At 38.9% G+C, this 15,406-nt stretch overlaps 1 protein-coding gene across 2 annotated transcripts in view; it reads left to right on the top strand.

The window, feature by feature from the left end:
* The window catches only part of PCLO (piccolo presynaptic cytomatrix protein), a 530,921-nt gene that overhangs the window by 471,185 nt on the left and 44,330 nt on the right, over positions 1 to 15,406 (top strand). For both annotated transcript variants that reach the window (XM_043552451.1, XM_043552450.1), the window contains 2 exons: positions 345 to 486; positions 4,810 to 4,877. In XM_043552451.1, the coding sequence (XP_043408386.1) occupies positions 345 to 486; positions 4,810 to 4,877 (210 nt within the window). The remainder of the gene's footprint in view (positions 1 to 344; positions 487 to 4,809; positions 4,878 to 15,406) is intronic.

Genomic DNA, 15,406 nt, shown 5'->3' with positions numbered 1-15,406 from the left:
TGAGCAGTTGAGAAATGTAATGATATGATGTCTGAAGAGGAGGATGTTTCCGTACACAATTTGTGTGGGACTAGATGGTGTATCGATGGTACTTCCTTTGGATTCCCTGTACTGTATCAAAAGTCATCAAATTCAATGAAGGAATGTTTCATAAAGAATAACAGGAAGGCACATTGGGATTCTCATTGTAGGACTATCCTACTCACTTTGTCAAATGAATATGAAGTAAAGTAGAGCGTAAAGGTGTTTGCAGCATTTAATTGTGATGAATAGCGCATTCTGAACATTGATTACATTTATACCTTACAAGCTTTTTTGTAACCCATTATTCCTGCTCTGTACAGCAAGGTCTACCAACCACCGACCTACAGAAAGTTCTGTCTCCACCGGCTCGTCAGCCAGTAGTTTTGGCAGTGGATATAGCATGGATAGCGAAGGAAGCAGCAGCACCACAGGGGAGAACAATCTGTTTCCTATTCCAAGGATGTAAGGCTTTTTCTTTAATACACTCTATTGTCCTGACAGCACTAGTGTACATCACTTTGAGGCCTCAGGCTTCCTCATATGTCATTTCTTCCCAAGACTTGTTATACAATCTAACAGCTAATAGCATTTAACTGGATAGGACTCTCGTCAGAGTCCGTAACTGCATTTTCCAATGTTGCACAGTTAGAAATGTTCAAGCCCACTACACCCATGATTCTACAGAAAAAACTAATTGCTGTAATCCAGGAGCAACCTCATCCTCATCCCTTTTTGTGCACATTTGTAGAGATGGGCTTGAGACACAAAGCGCTGATGGAGAGCAGAACTTCTGCCAAATTTGGGGATGTTCAATTTGGGTTTTTATTTTGGCCCCATTCTAGACACATTTCAGAGTAACAGCCGTGTTAGTCTGTATTCGCAAAAAGAAAAGGAGTACTTGTGGCACCTTAGAGACTAACCAATTTATTTGAGCATGAGCTTTCGTGAGCTACAGCTCACTTCATCAGATGCATGTGCTAACAGCAAAATTCAGATCCAGATCTGGATCCAAACCTCCCCAAAATTTAGGAATTTGAATGGAGATTTTTGGTGCAGCCCCATGTCTGCATTATCGTAGTAGTTTGAGGAAGACTTCTTCATCATGTCCTTTCTCTTGCCAGTATAGGGGTATTCTCCACAGTCTAACAAGTTTCACCATCAGGAAGTTTATCCTTATTTTACAACACTAAGCTTTATTATTGTTAACCTTATCCATTACTTCTAATTATACCCCTTGTATCATGCTAGATAATTCCTCTCCCCTTCTGATGTTAACACTCTTCAGAAGGAAATAGATCAATTGTTTTCAGACTCTGTCTGGTCCATGAAACATTTGCCAGTGGTCTTTGAAGAGCTAGCTGGTCACACCCTTGCTGGCTATGCATATTTACCCTATTCCCTGCAGCACCCAATTCCACCACTGTGTGGTACTAAGAGTCAGTTAATGCTGCTAGGAAGAGTACTGGCTATGGCTTGGCACTCTTTGGCCCTCTGCAGAGGGGACTATAAAACATGGGGCTAACAGCAACAGGATCGCCATTGCTAGAGAGGTGTGTGGACGCTGAGCACCTCTCTTCAGTAGAGAAACTCTGATTTCCTCCAGCTGTGACTCTGACTCCATATTTCTAAACCAGACCCACACTTTGCCAGTGCCAACGCTATTAGCCCAATACTGGCCCGGAACCACACTAATGTTTAATGAACCTTTTCAAGTAAATCTTCCTTCCCTGTGCCTTTTCTGAGCACACTATTATCAGTTCTTGCTCTGCAGTCCTGAAATCTGATGCACAGGAGATGAAAGCAACTTTTTTAAAGGTTCTTGAATTTATAAATGAAACAAAAGCAATTTGTTCTCTCGAGTTTGTGACATTCCAAACTGCTTATCCCTTGTTGAAATGTAGTGGAATGGCAAATGACTGTAACTTATTAGATGCTAAAAAGGAAAAGAGCTATCAATCTTACTTTTAAGTTTCCCCTTCAGCAACTTAGGGGAGGGGAGAAATGAGCTCAGGCTGTAAAGTTCCATCTGATTAATTTTTTATTGAATCTTTCACTCACCCTTGCTGTAAATTAAAACAAATTGTACTTCAGAGGAACAAAAATTATTTTTAATTGTATTTTACAACCTAGATGCATAATTAGTTTATAATGATTCCTAAAGATAAAATATAAGTTCATGGCGTGTTAGGGAAGCCTGAGTTTTAAACCACTCTTATTTTGGGCCTAGTGGTGCTGCCCATTTGAATATCTAGCTAAGAAAAAAATTTTAACAGTGATACTATGGAGATTATTTGATGAGGTAGGTAATTAGAAGCATGTCATTGCAGATGTTAGACATTGTTACAAATGTCAAGGGAAATTAATAATTATATAACAGAAGAAAGCATTTTATAAAATCACCACATTTGGTGGGTTATTTTTTGCATCTCTCATTATCAAAATGCCAGAGTTTGTATGAAACTTCTGAAAATTACCAATGTCACTCATACTAAACCCTGCTGGAGAATAGGGGCCAGATTCTTCATTGCCCGGTCCATTGTGTAGACTTTTACACCAGTGCAAAGTGGCAGGTGTGAAATGCTACTAAACTAGAATGGTAAATGACTACACAATTTGCAGGGAATCTGACCCTGGGTACTAATAATTCTCTACAGCATATTTGCCATACTTCATAAAGTATGAAAAAAGAAATACTTTGCTAGGCAATTAAACTGAACTTAAAAATCTGTTTTGTATTTACTTTTTCCCTTCAGTTTTTTTAATTTTATCACAGAGAAGGACAACTTCCTACTGTAATGTGAAATTTGAGAGCCTGATCCTCAGCTGGAGTAGCTCAACACTGCTCCATTTGACTACAATGGAACAATGCCAATTTGCACCAGTTGAGGATCTGGCACCATATCTCTCTCTCACGGTATATTGTAAGGTTACCCATTGTAAATGGGAAGAGTCAATTCAAAATTGCCAAGTTTATTTTCTGGAGGATTGTAATCATGCCTCAAAGCTAGTTGCACCTTGCTAGAATAGTTAAGGAGTAAATTGAAATAAACAAAACAGGACCAGATACTGATCTCTGTTACACCTATGTAACAGAGATAAAAACCTGCCCATATTAACCAAGTGAACAGTAGAAATAACTCTTCTTCTAAATCAAACGAATTTTATCACACTGGGTTAGCTGTCAAGATCAGACCTAATTGATGAGATCAGGGTTACAGTGTCTCAATGATGAGTTGTTTATCATGCTCAATGAGTATGAAAGAACCTTCCCTTCCGAACCTGAACTGTAGTGTCACAACAGTTATTAAAGAAATACTGTGATTGAGCAAAAACTTGTCTTACTGTACAAATCATAGTAATCTAATTTAAATATCTTGCTGAGGAGACCTCTTATGGTATAAGAGCACTGACTCATGAATGATGGGACCAAAAACTTAAAGAAACAAGGTGGGTGAGGTAATATTTTTTACTCGACCCACTTCTGTTAGTGAGAGAAACAAGTTTTCAAGCTTACACAGAGCTCTACTGCAGATCTGGGAAATATAGCTAAATACAAGGTGAAACAGATTGTTTAGCATAAGTAGTTAATATATCTCTTAAAGGCTCATGCAAGGTGCAGAGGCCTGTTAACACCTCACCAGTCATAGTGCGGGAAAGGTGGGGGGGGGAGCTGGGGAAGAGGGGGGTTGTGTGTTATAGATTATTGTAATAGACCATAAATAGAGGTCAGATACGAAGTGATTATTTTGTGAAAAGTGTTCACTCATGGCTGATACTGTGTTTTTGTCTTTTATATTTTTCTATGTGCGTTCATTGGAGAGCGTAGTGATTGACTGGTTTCACCTACATAGTTGTTATTGGGGCATTTTTTCCCTCCTTTCTTCCCTCTGACTGGAGAGGTGTTAATGGGCTACTTCACCTTGAATGGTCCCTTGAAATACATGTTAATTATGCTAAACAATCTGTTCCACCCTGTATTTAGCTGTGACACTCAGTACATTTCCCAGACCTGAAGAAGAGCTCTGTGTAAACTTGCAAGCTTCTGTCTCTCTGCAACAGAAGTTGGTCCAATAAAAGATATTACCTCACCCACCTTGTCTCCCTAATATCCTGCAAGCAACATGACTGCAACAACACTGCATATGGCCAAAAGCTGTGATATACACTGACCCTCGCTAGAACACGTGTCTATATAGCACGAATTCACATATAACGCAGTCACGGCCATGGATCCCAAATTTAATTACTTTAATTGCAATTCATTTTAACACAGTCCCCGCTATAACGCGGTCCCCGTATTAATGCAGTACCACATCCCAAATCCCGCATTCTAGCGAGGGTCTGGTGTACTAGAATATACATGGGAAAATGCTTGTGTAACTGAGATCAGTTTCTGGACCCGTGTTATTTATTTCACCTTTCCCCTTAACCATAATAGACTGTGGGGAGAGTAGAGTTTGATCAAGTAACAAGGTTTCCAATTATGTGATTACAAGCTTCTGCAAAAAGAATGTAGCTTCTCTGAAGTCTCTTCCAGTTGACAATGGGAGACTTGCTGTTTACAGACACAAGAATTTCTGCATGTCCAATCAGAATCTCTGAAAAGTTATTGCCTTTTCTGTTATTTATGAAAAATATTTGGCACCCTTGAAGGATGTCAGGAAGTGATTGTTTCTTCTTTTTTTGGACCGTACCAATACTCCTTCTGTTTGAGGATTACTTTTGTGCTTTGGTATCTTCTGTTCAAGGCTTCATTGACAGTTACAAAACTGCTTTTTTCAACAGAGGGAAGATGGGCCAGAATGGACAAGAATCAGTAAAGCAGTCAGGAGTGGGATTAACTGATGCAGAAGGTAAAATGAAATACAAACAACATTACACAGTGGTGCCTGACAGTTTATACAAAAGAATAATTATTCTTTCAACTTTTCACGTTATGAAGTATTAGCTAAATCTGTTTTTGTATTACAGTCTTAAGGCCTGACTCTGAGGGCCCTTGCTACACTCTAGTAGTGTCAAGGGGCTTTAGTGTAAATGAGAATCAGACTGTATCTGTTAATTTAAGGTCATTAAATAGCCACATTGCAATGAATAAGAATTCCCACCCAGCAGTTCTCATTGCCTTTCATGCTACTGGAGTGAAAACAAATGCTTAATATAGTCTACAGAACTGATTCCAGGCCCCCACTGAATTCAATAGAAAGACTTCAATGGACACTGAATCAGGCTCTTCTTAGTACCTTTCAGGCTACCCACTTATTATATGAAATGTAATATGAGGAGGCTCTATCCAACATTAAGTTAAAATAACCTCGTTATCCCTAGCCTGATTCTTGCTTGCATGTATATACCTGCCTCTGGAAATTTCCACTACATGCATCTGATGAAGTGGGTATTCACCCACGAAAGCTTATGCTCCAATACGTCTGTTAGTCTATAAGGTGCCACAGGATCTTTGCCGCTTTTAAAATAAAGAGACTATCTTAACCTCCAGCCTGACTGCTGGTCTTGTACCCAGATGAAGCTCCTTGAGAATATTCGTTTGATGGGGAAGATCTTGGATCTTTTTATTTAAATCTATGAGGAAAGTTAGTGTCCATGACAGTGAGGACAATGTGTCTATCTGTGGCCTGTGAGGTTTCCCGCACAGCTGTCCCAAAGTTGCTCAGGCCACAAATATAACACCTCCGCTAATCCTGCATGGGCATCTCTTCAGCAGATACCAACAGTAATATCTAAAATGGGTCATGGGTACACCAACAGAATGAACTATCAAAGAACAGCGTTGGTGGGAATTAGCAAGATAAAGCCAAGGTCCATAAAAGGGGGTGATTAGAATTAGAGCTGGTTGGAAGATGAGGCTTTTTTCTGTGGAAAAATCATGTTTCTGGTGAAAAATAAAAATCACAAATATTTCCTCTAAAAACATATATTGCAGTTTTGAAATGCCTCTGCAGTACCTTACAGGAATTGTAGTTTGGTTGTATCGTGCTCCCATTCTCCTCTCTAGGCCAGGCACCCTGGGCAGACTACATGATGCATAAACATCTCCCTTCTGGGTGAGAAGAGGAGTTGCACCCATCATGGCAGTCATAGTGCATCATGGGACATGACATCTACCTGGGGAGCATGGCCTATGTAGGAGAATGGGTGGAGAAAGTTTTTGTGAAAAAAATTTAAGTCAAAGCCCCAATTTTTCATTGTAAGACAGTTTCAGTGGAAATTTTTTGACCAGCCCTAACTAGAGTAAGTCCATGAAACTCATTTTCACTTGTGAGTATTAAGTCCCTACTTGAATCTGGGCCTGACAGATTAGTACCCTGATCCCAGGTGCCACCTAGGATAAACACCAAAATCTGGAAAGTTGTGTTTCAGTGTGTTATGCATATTTTTTATTCTCTAAACAATATTTTTAGAAGTGATTATATTACTATGATTGTAACTGGTGCTGCACAGCCTGCTAGGCTATTCTGTCAAGAGATTCCCACGCAAAAGATGTTTGCCCTTAAGACATTGAATCTTTCCATTTTTTAATTCCTGCATTGTTGGTTTTTAGTCATCCTGTGCACTGTTTCACTCTACGTGGTGATTAAAACTCAGAAGTTGAGTCTCCTCTCACTTACACTAGACTAAGGCTGTGTCTACACTACGGACCTTACCGCAGCACAGCTGTACTGCTGCAGCTGCACCGTTGTAAGGTTTTCTGTGTAGCCACTCAATGCTGATGGACGAGAGCTCTCCCACGGGCATAATAAAACGAGTGGCGGTAGCTTTGTTGGCGGGAGGGAGTCTCTGTCCACACCGGTGCTTTTGTTTGTGAAACTTATGTCATCCTTGACCAACAAAAGTTTTGCTGACAAAACTGCTAGTGTAGACAAAGCCTCAGTATGGAGTAACTCCATTGAAGCCAAAAGAGTTATACTGGTGTGAGAGAAGTATCAGGCCCTTAGATGGGGCTGGAACCAATCTGATGAGTTCCATCTACTAGTACTCAGAGTAGTTCAGCAGTTTGGTTCAACAGTTCCAAAGGCAGCTGTATCAAAATCGGCATTTCACATTTAAATATCTTTAAACGAATATAGGGATTTAAACTGAGAAAAGTGGTCTCATGTTTGGACACAAAGGCCAGGAAATCCCTCCTCCCGCCCTCCCACCCCCCATAAGTTTAAAGTCACAGGTGGGATGCAGGGTATTTAAAAAAATACAGAGAAGGGAGGAATAGGTTTTGCAAGGCTCCTCTCAAATTTTGCACATTCTTTGTAGGTCATTAAGATTTACAGAGTATTTACAGATCTGTACTTAGAGTATTTACAGATTATTTACAGATTATTTACAGATCTGTACTTAGATGTCTAAATGACCAAAATTAAAGGTGTGTATATCACTGCACAGGAAAAATTGTGCAGTTATCTGCACCTCTAATTTTGCAGACAAAAGAGAAAAAAAAGAAGAGAAGAAACTTTAAGATTAAAATGTGATCCTTAATGTCCATTGCAGGAGTAGGGTTATAAGTATAATTCTAATAAATATGATTCCCTGAATTATACTTAAGGCGAGTTTGATTTATTTTACCTTCAGGGAATTAATGATGCCTTTGAGTGAGCTCAGTGAGCCAAAGTATAGTATAGAACAGGAATCAAATAAATAGTAAAGCTATATACATTTGGGCTCACCTGAGATATTCCCTCCTTCACATTGAATTCACATTCTATGTTTATATACAGTAACAGATGCCTTGAAAAAAACCCTCAGGTCTTTACATCCTCTACCTTTAGAATGTTTGAAATCTAGATCCAGATTTTGATCCAGATTTTGTGATTTAGATCTGTTTCTAATATCCAATAATACCAATGCTCAGAAGCAGTGCTTACCAGTAATTATGAAAGTAAAAATAATTGCTTGAGCCCTGGCACCTCTTTCATTACAAATTAAACACTGCTCAGAAGGAAACAAACATTTAAAATAGACTAAGTTGTCATTCATAATGTCTATGTTCATCTTGCTCTCTCTCTCTCTCTATTTAAATTTCATCCAATAAAAATATTAGGAAGGAAACACAGGACTTTAATAGAAAATTATCTATGGATGTCTTACATAATGGGTGATGTATATTTTCATGTATGTGCATATACAAATAAACAGTACTAGATGATAGTGCACTTGCTTAAATTTTTACTACTGTCTGCATAGAATGCAATTTGATATTTGATACATCTAGACTTTTAAAGAGGAACAACTGTAGCTTAAGGAGCAGGATATAAAAAAGCTGGTGGAGCAACACATTGAATAGGTTTTTTCTCTGACACATTTGTGAATTCCCCTAAAGTAAATAGGCAGCAAGAATACACTGATGGCACTGTAGCAGTCTCAGGGGACTAGATTCTGTGCTACACCTCCTGAGTGACATAACCCGAAGATAAGAGGAGGAGCCAAAGATAGCTTTAGCCACCTTTGCACCACTTGATTTCTAGGCTGCCATAGAGAACAGAACAGTTCCTGGCAAAAGTTAGGGCAGGCCTGGGAGCTGCTGTAACTCATGGCAGTCTGTCCTGAGTTGTCTATGGGCTCTGTGGCATTTCAGAATCCTTGTAGCACAGGGTACTATGACCACATCCATTATAGCCGGACTTGTGAGAAGAGGTAGTGTAGAGGTGTTTAAGTTGGCACTAAGCCGATCCTGCACTGGGAGCATTCTCTGTTGGCCCTTTGCCACTCATTTATAGTGACCTAAGCAGCTGCTTTTATTTGTCAGGGTACATTGAAACAAATGTGTAGATAATCTCCGCAAAAGAGACCACTAATTCATTAGAGAGGGGTTGAGGAAGCAGACTTCAGACATCAACTGATAGTGTGAAAAGGAGTGAGCTTACATTAGAGCTGAAGGTGTTTTATTACCATTAATCAAAGATTTGATAATGATTAAACTGTCGGGTTCAACTGGGCAGCTACAGACACTTTGCCTGTGTGTGACTGGCATGTCTGGAACGAACAGTCCATGCAGGCAAAGATCTTGGTAGCCCGTTAAGTGGTAATATTTTACAAACATATTTTTGGCCCACATTTTCTTCAGGGTGTTACACTTTTCTTCAGCATTAGCCATGCATGTTGTCATGCTCCACCTAATTTTTTTGTCTTGAGCAAACCTATTTATTATGTTTGAGGCTGGAAAATTCCACTCTCCTTTCAGCTTTTCTCTTGCTTGGTGTTTATCTATAGAGGCAACACAAGAGTTTCATATCCATGCCAGTGGGTTCCTGTGATTCTGAAAAGTTTTATCTCCACTGGGAGTTTGGAAATAGCCAGATTCATTGTGTAAATACTGAATTGTTTGGTATATGTAAGGAGATGAGAGAAGGAGAATGCATAACCCCCCTTACTAGCAAGAATGATCCCCAATTATCCCATGTGTCCTGAATTAAGGTTGTGTTTATTTTAGTTTAACAGAACTTTATCTATTGTTTGCTACAACCTAATGCCAGCTCCATATCTCTTTAGTAGCACATTGCCTGGCAACACACTCAGCCAGTGAAACACCAAAAGAGAAGTATTAGTTCAGAAAGCTCACTGCCTGATTATGCTGTGACAGCTGATTCCAGCAGTTTCTAAAATGTACTTCTTATAAATTGACTCTGTAAAGCCCAGCCCGTATGGAACTCCTTTTGATGGTAATGAGAGTTTCAATATATAAAGCACTTTCAGAAGAAGGTCCAGTGGCAGAGAGCTTAAGCTACGGCTGGAATGGTTTTGTACATAAGCACTGAAGTTCTGTCTAACTTCTCCATGGCAATTTTAGACTAGTATTCACAACTATCTATGCTATTAGCAGCAGCTATTGTGAGCTTGTCTGACGGTGATATAATACCTGCACTATTTGCTGCCTTCCAAAATGTCTCAAGAATCACAGGTATGTCAAACCATTGCTAATGCCTTTTTTTTTTTTTTTAAATCATGGTCTGGTCTTGGCAGTATTTTTCTTTAATCAATAGAAGTTTATAGTTACTGTCCATAAGACAATTGATTTGACCATAATGGATATTGATCCAAGACATTACAGAGAAAACGAGCCAACCTGAAGTGTTACTGATACTATCTAGCTGTGATTGAATAGATATTTTTAGTTTTTAAATTCATCTCCAGGAGTGCCGTGCAAGAGAAAATTGCCAAACCCTTTTAAGATCTTGCTTCAAGAGCCCGATGAGTCAAGAGACAGTGTTCTTTTTAATAGTAGTAGGCTTCCTGGCTTTATGGGCTTATTGTGCCGTCCTTACTTACACTGAGTCAATGGGACTATTTGTGGAATAAAACACTACTCAGAGTGAGTAAAGATGGCAGAATTTGGTGCTGAATGAGCAAGAGAGCTATATGAAATGAGGCACTTCCTGTTTTCTGCATTAAAAGCTTTAAAAAAAAAGCTGCTGTATGCTGAGAATTTTTCAGCCTTACGTGTTTTTTTCTCAACTGCCTTTTGATATAAAATCCCTATCGTGCTTTGTGCCATCAAGTCCTAACTCACATCCACCATCTAGGGCTCCCCACAGCATAAGATTAATCAATGCCAGAAATATTTAAAGGAGAAAATATCAGCAAGGATGATCTCTGGCACTGAAAAAATTGCTTCAGTGCTGGGAGAAAGTGGTACAGAGGAATGGAAAATAAGCAGGGAAAGAAAGTGTTTGTCTGCAATTTGTCTACCTTGTGTTGACTGATGTGGTGCTCCTCCTTTGCTTTCTGAAATTCTGCTTTTCATTACACAAGTTAAAGGAATCAGATATATTTTTAAATAATGGGTGATTAAGAGGAAATGTTATTAGAGTACAGGACTAGGATCTAGGAAGTCTGAGGCACTGCTGAATGTCATTTTACGGCTATGTGGACTTGAGCCAGTTCCTTATCCACTAAGGTTGACCACATATTTGCAATAAAAATTGTTTGTCAGCGAAAACTTGGGTTTTCAATGAAATAAAAACGTTCATTTCTGCTTTCCATGGAAAAATGTTTTTTTAATTAATCAAAAAAAGAATGCCTGAAATATTCAGTCAAAAACCAAAATACTTTGATTTGGATATGCTGCCACAGTGCCTCATGGGAGTTGCAGTTCATTTGCCTCATGTTCCCATTCTGCTCTATTGGCTTGGCTCCCTAGCTGGACTACATCTCCCATGATGCACCATGGCGTGGGACATCCATGATGCATGACTCCAAGAGAGGAGGCCATGGTGAATTGTGGGAGACAAAGATGTACTGGGCTACTACTAATACATTCTATGGATGTCTTTCTCCGTTCATGAATGGCTTGCTATATATTTCTTCTTTGTTTTCTGCAGCCTTTGTTAATAGAGTCTTAGCAATTTTAACTGCTGATTTGGCTTTGCCATTTGATTGGCTATGGTATGATTATGATGTGGTATGATTAATTTGATTGGCTATGTTACAGTGCTGATGTAATATTCAAATTCTGAGATAAATTCCAAAATTCACAGCAAGTAAATTGGAGTTCATTGTCTGAAACTAAAGATTCGGGGACACCATTCATGCTGAAATGTTTAATTGCTTTCCTTGTGATTATTATTCAGGTAGTGTCTGACAGTTCGTGTAGTTCCTAGAAGTCTGAATAATAATCTATCACAATGAGGTAGTTTGCAATGAAAAAATCCATTCCTACTTTGCTTCGAGGTCTCTTGAGAACACTGTATATTTTAATTGTCTTTTTGCTGCTTGACCTGCATTGCCCCACATGCTTATCAGGTGTCTGATACCCTTAGTCATGTTTGGCTAGTATTCAGTGTTTATTGTTTACAGGATCACTCTAGTGTATTCCTGAGTTTCTATTCTCAGTGATCCAGTTATTATGATTCTACCGCCTTTATGTAGGCTGCTATATTGGACTCTCAGCTCATCTTGATAGTTTCAGTATTCTTGGGAGGCAGGTGGGGCTTCTCCCTTGGTGTCTGGCCATCCTGACGGAATGACAGATGCCAGCACTTGTAAATCTTGTCCTGTATAGTTTGTTGGGTTTTTTTCTTATGAAATAGTCTTAGTTTCTGATTTCATGTGCCTGCAGCCGCTGCCTCACTTCTGTCCCCATGTTTAATAGTCAAGCATTAAAAGGGAAAGAGACACTACAGTGTAACATCCAACCTTTATTCCATCCTCCATATACACTCTGCTCCCTCATCAGGAACTTCCTGAATGTAGAGTTCTCTAAGAGTCTAGACTTCATCATACTGCATTTCCTTCTATTGTGAAGCTATTTATAGTAACATATAGAACATGAGGCAAATGAACTGCAACTCCCATGAGGCACTGTGGCAGCATATCCAAATCAAAGTATTTTGGTTTTTGACTGAATATTTCAGGCATTCTTTTTTTGATTAATTAAAAAAACAAATGGAATTTACACTAAGGGTGAATTTGGACCTGAGGGCAGAGACTATAAGGAGAGAGGAATCTGAACTATGTTGGAAAGAGATATAGAGGACAGGCCAAAGTACCTGGAGAAAGAAGTCCTTGTAGCTACTTTCTGTAGGCCCCAGTTGTGCAACCCTTTTTTTGTAATGGTTGGTACTTACTCACAGTAAATCAACTGAGCTACTTGTGTCAGTAAGTGTTCATCAACACTTGTAAATGTTGCCCAGTGTGACCCAGAGAGTAAAATGCTCAACTATCCCTAAAGCCCATTTTGCTCAAAGTTTATTTGAAGGAGTTACACATTTTGAGTAAAAGATAGATTAGTTTAACTCTGAGACTATGCTCCTCACTGACACCAAACTGAGTGTAGTTTAGAGCATGGGGAAGCAGGAAATGACATGATAAAGGGAAATTTGCCTATTGGACAGATGTGGATCTGAGTTAACAGACTATTGCCAAAGTTACTGTGAGGGAGTGTTTTATTTATCATTCATATAAATATATTATTGCTGTGTTTTCCCAAGGTGATCGTGTGTTCCCTTTTCCCCTAATAAAGTTTTCCTTATTTCATACACAAACTGAATATCTGCAAGTGGGGAAGTAGTGCCTATTAAGGGTGCCCATGGAAGATATTTAGTGATCCCAGAAATTCTGGGAGGGGGCTCGAGCTGGGGGTGTTTGTTAGTTTTGGCACCCTAGCTGTTTGAACCCAGCCCTTGTTACTGCCAATAGCACATGACCAGAAGGGTTACATTACTAATCCTATATATTCTAATAGCTCACTTTCTTTCCTATAAGAAATTACCATGATCAGAGTAGGCTAACTGCTTAGTGTCATGACAAGGCATTAATTTAGATTATCAAGTGTGCTGTAGAGTATCATAAAGTTTAATAAGCAATAAAGTAGTGAGAAATGGCAAGGTTAATATGAAGTGTTGCCAATTAATGTTTGCCCATTATTCCAAAAGAAATTCAGTTAAGATTAAATATAAAGTAAAATCATATGCTGAGGTTGCGTGAATTTCCATGCAAAAAACATGCATTCCATGTGTGGACTGAAAAAGCCCAAAATATGAAAGCGTCATCAGTGGGCCAGATCCTTTGTCTACTTGGGGCCAGCTGCTGTAAATTTAACTCAATGGAGGTATGATGATCTTACAGCAGCTTGTGCTATCTTTTCTTTGGTTAAAGTTTTCTCACATTTGGTGAGTTATGCTAAATGATTGATTAAATAAAATACAGCTCTGTAAATCAAATCTAGGGTTTTTGGGGGGAAAACTGCTGTCTCTAGCAGAAAATGGAAAGAATATCTATATAAAGAGAACCAATATTCCTTTTTCCTCTTTTAAAGATATCAGTAAACAGATTTTTAAAGTTACCAACAAACTACTTTTTGCAAGACCTTTTTCCCTTTAATTTGAAATACCAGATTTTCTTTTTCTTTCTTTCTTTCTTTCTTTCTTTCTTTCTTTCTTTCTTTCTTTCTTTCTTTCTTTCTTCTGATATATCAAATATATACATTTTTTATTAACAAACTTAATTAGCTTTAGGTCCAACTTTGATTTCAATAGATGCTGTGGTATGTCAGTGTGTCAGTCTACCCCTTTATGTAACTGAAATTACACCTACTACTTCAAACAGTTGTCTAAACATAACTAGTGTTTACGAAGGGTGAAATCCTGACCTCACTGAAATCAAGGGGATTTTTCACAGTTTCAGTAGGTCACAAATTTCACTCAAAGGGTTTTGAGAATTCTCAGTAATCTATGAATGATGTTATTTATTATCATGTGCTTTTTTGCATTTTGTTGGGGCAGTACCACCTTTCCACAATATGCGCAGTAAAAAAGAAATGGACAGTGGGCTAGCTTCTCCCCTCATCCCAGTGTAAACCAGAATTAATTCCACCTCAGTCAGTGGAGTTACATCAGCCTAAAACTGTCATGAGAGGAAAATCAGGCCTGAAGTGATCACCAAAAGAGACGCTCTCAGATATTGTGACCAACACAGAACTATACACATGAAGTAACATTGGAGAAACCAGGAAAATTAAGTTAAAAAGAGTTGGCCAATTGAGCAACTAAGTGGCTACAAATAATGCTGCAAGGTGGGAGATCTGGGTTATTGAACAACCAGGAGATCAGACTCCATAGCATTTACAGTAACTGTTTTATTTCATGAAACAGCATTTTTGTCTTGCCTTCTCTGTGATCTCTCATTCCCCAGGGTCTCATTGATTTGTGGTTTTCAGAGCTTCAGTGTACTTCACTTAAATAAGCAAGTTTCCTTTAGCTCTTGACAGTTGTTTATACAAATGCAAGAAAACATAGAATCATAGATCATAGAATATCAGGATTGGAAGGGACCTCAGGAGGTCACCTAGTCCAAACCCCTGCTCAAAGCAGGACCAATCTTCAACTAAATCATCCCAGCCAGGGCTTTGTCAAGCCTGACCTTAAAAACTTCTAAGGAAGGAGATTCCACCAGCTCCCTAGGTAATGCATTCCAGTGCTTCACCACCCTCCTAGTGAAAAAGTTTTTCCTAATATCCAACCTAAACCTCCCCCACTGCAACTTGAGACCATTACTCCTCGTTCTGTCATCCTCTGCAGCACATTCCCATTGGAATTCTGATCACCCATCTTGTCCAACAGAGTTCTCTGAGATATACCATGTACTGTGTAATTTCTCGCCCCTGGGCTGATTTCAATTCTGCCATCACTAGTTCTCTTAGAATTCTAGTGAGAGCGAAATAAAGGCCAAGATTTATTAACAATTTGAACTGACAATTTGTATAGAGCAGCAAGTTAGCAGCAGAAGCAAAGGCAACAATTCAAATTTAATTTAGGTAGCTGTAACCTCAGAAACTTAGATTTGAGTTAAGAAGTCAACCTTGATTAGCTAACTTCACAGGCCAATCCTTTGTGCTGAGTTATGTCATGTCCGGAATGTTCAGGCTCCTGGAATTAGATTG

Source organism: Chelonia mydas, chromosome 1 (genome assembly GCF_015237465.2).
Source record: "Chelonia mydas isolate rCheMyd1 chromosome 1, rCheMyd1.pri.v2, whole genome shotgun sequence".
Taxonomy (NCBI): Eukaryota; Metazoa; Chordata; order Testudines; family Cheloniidae; genus Chelonia; species Chelonia mydas.
This window is presented reverse-complemented; position numbering and strand designations above follow the sequence as displayed.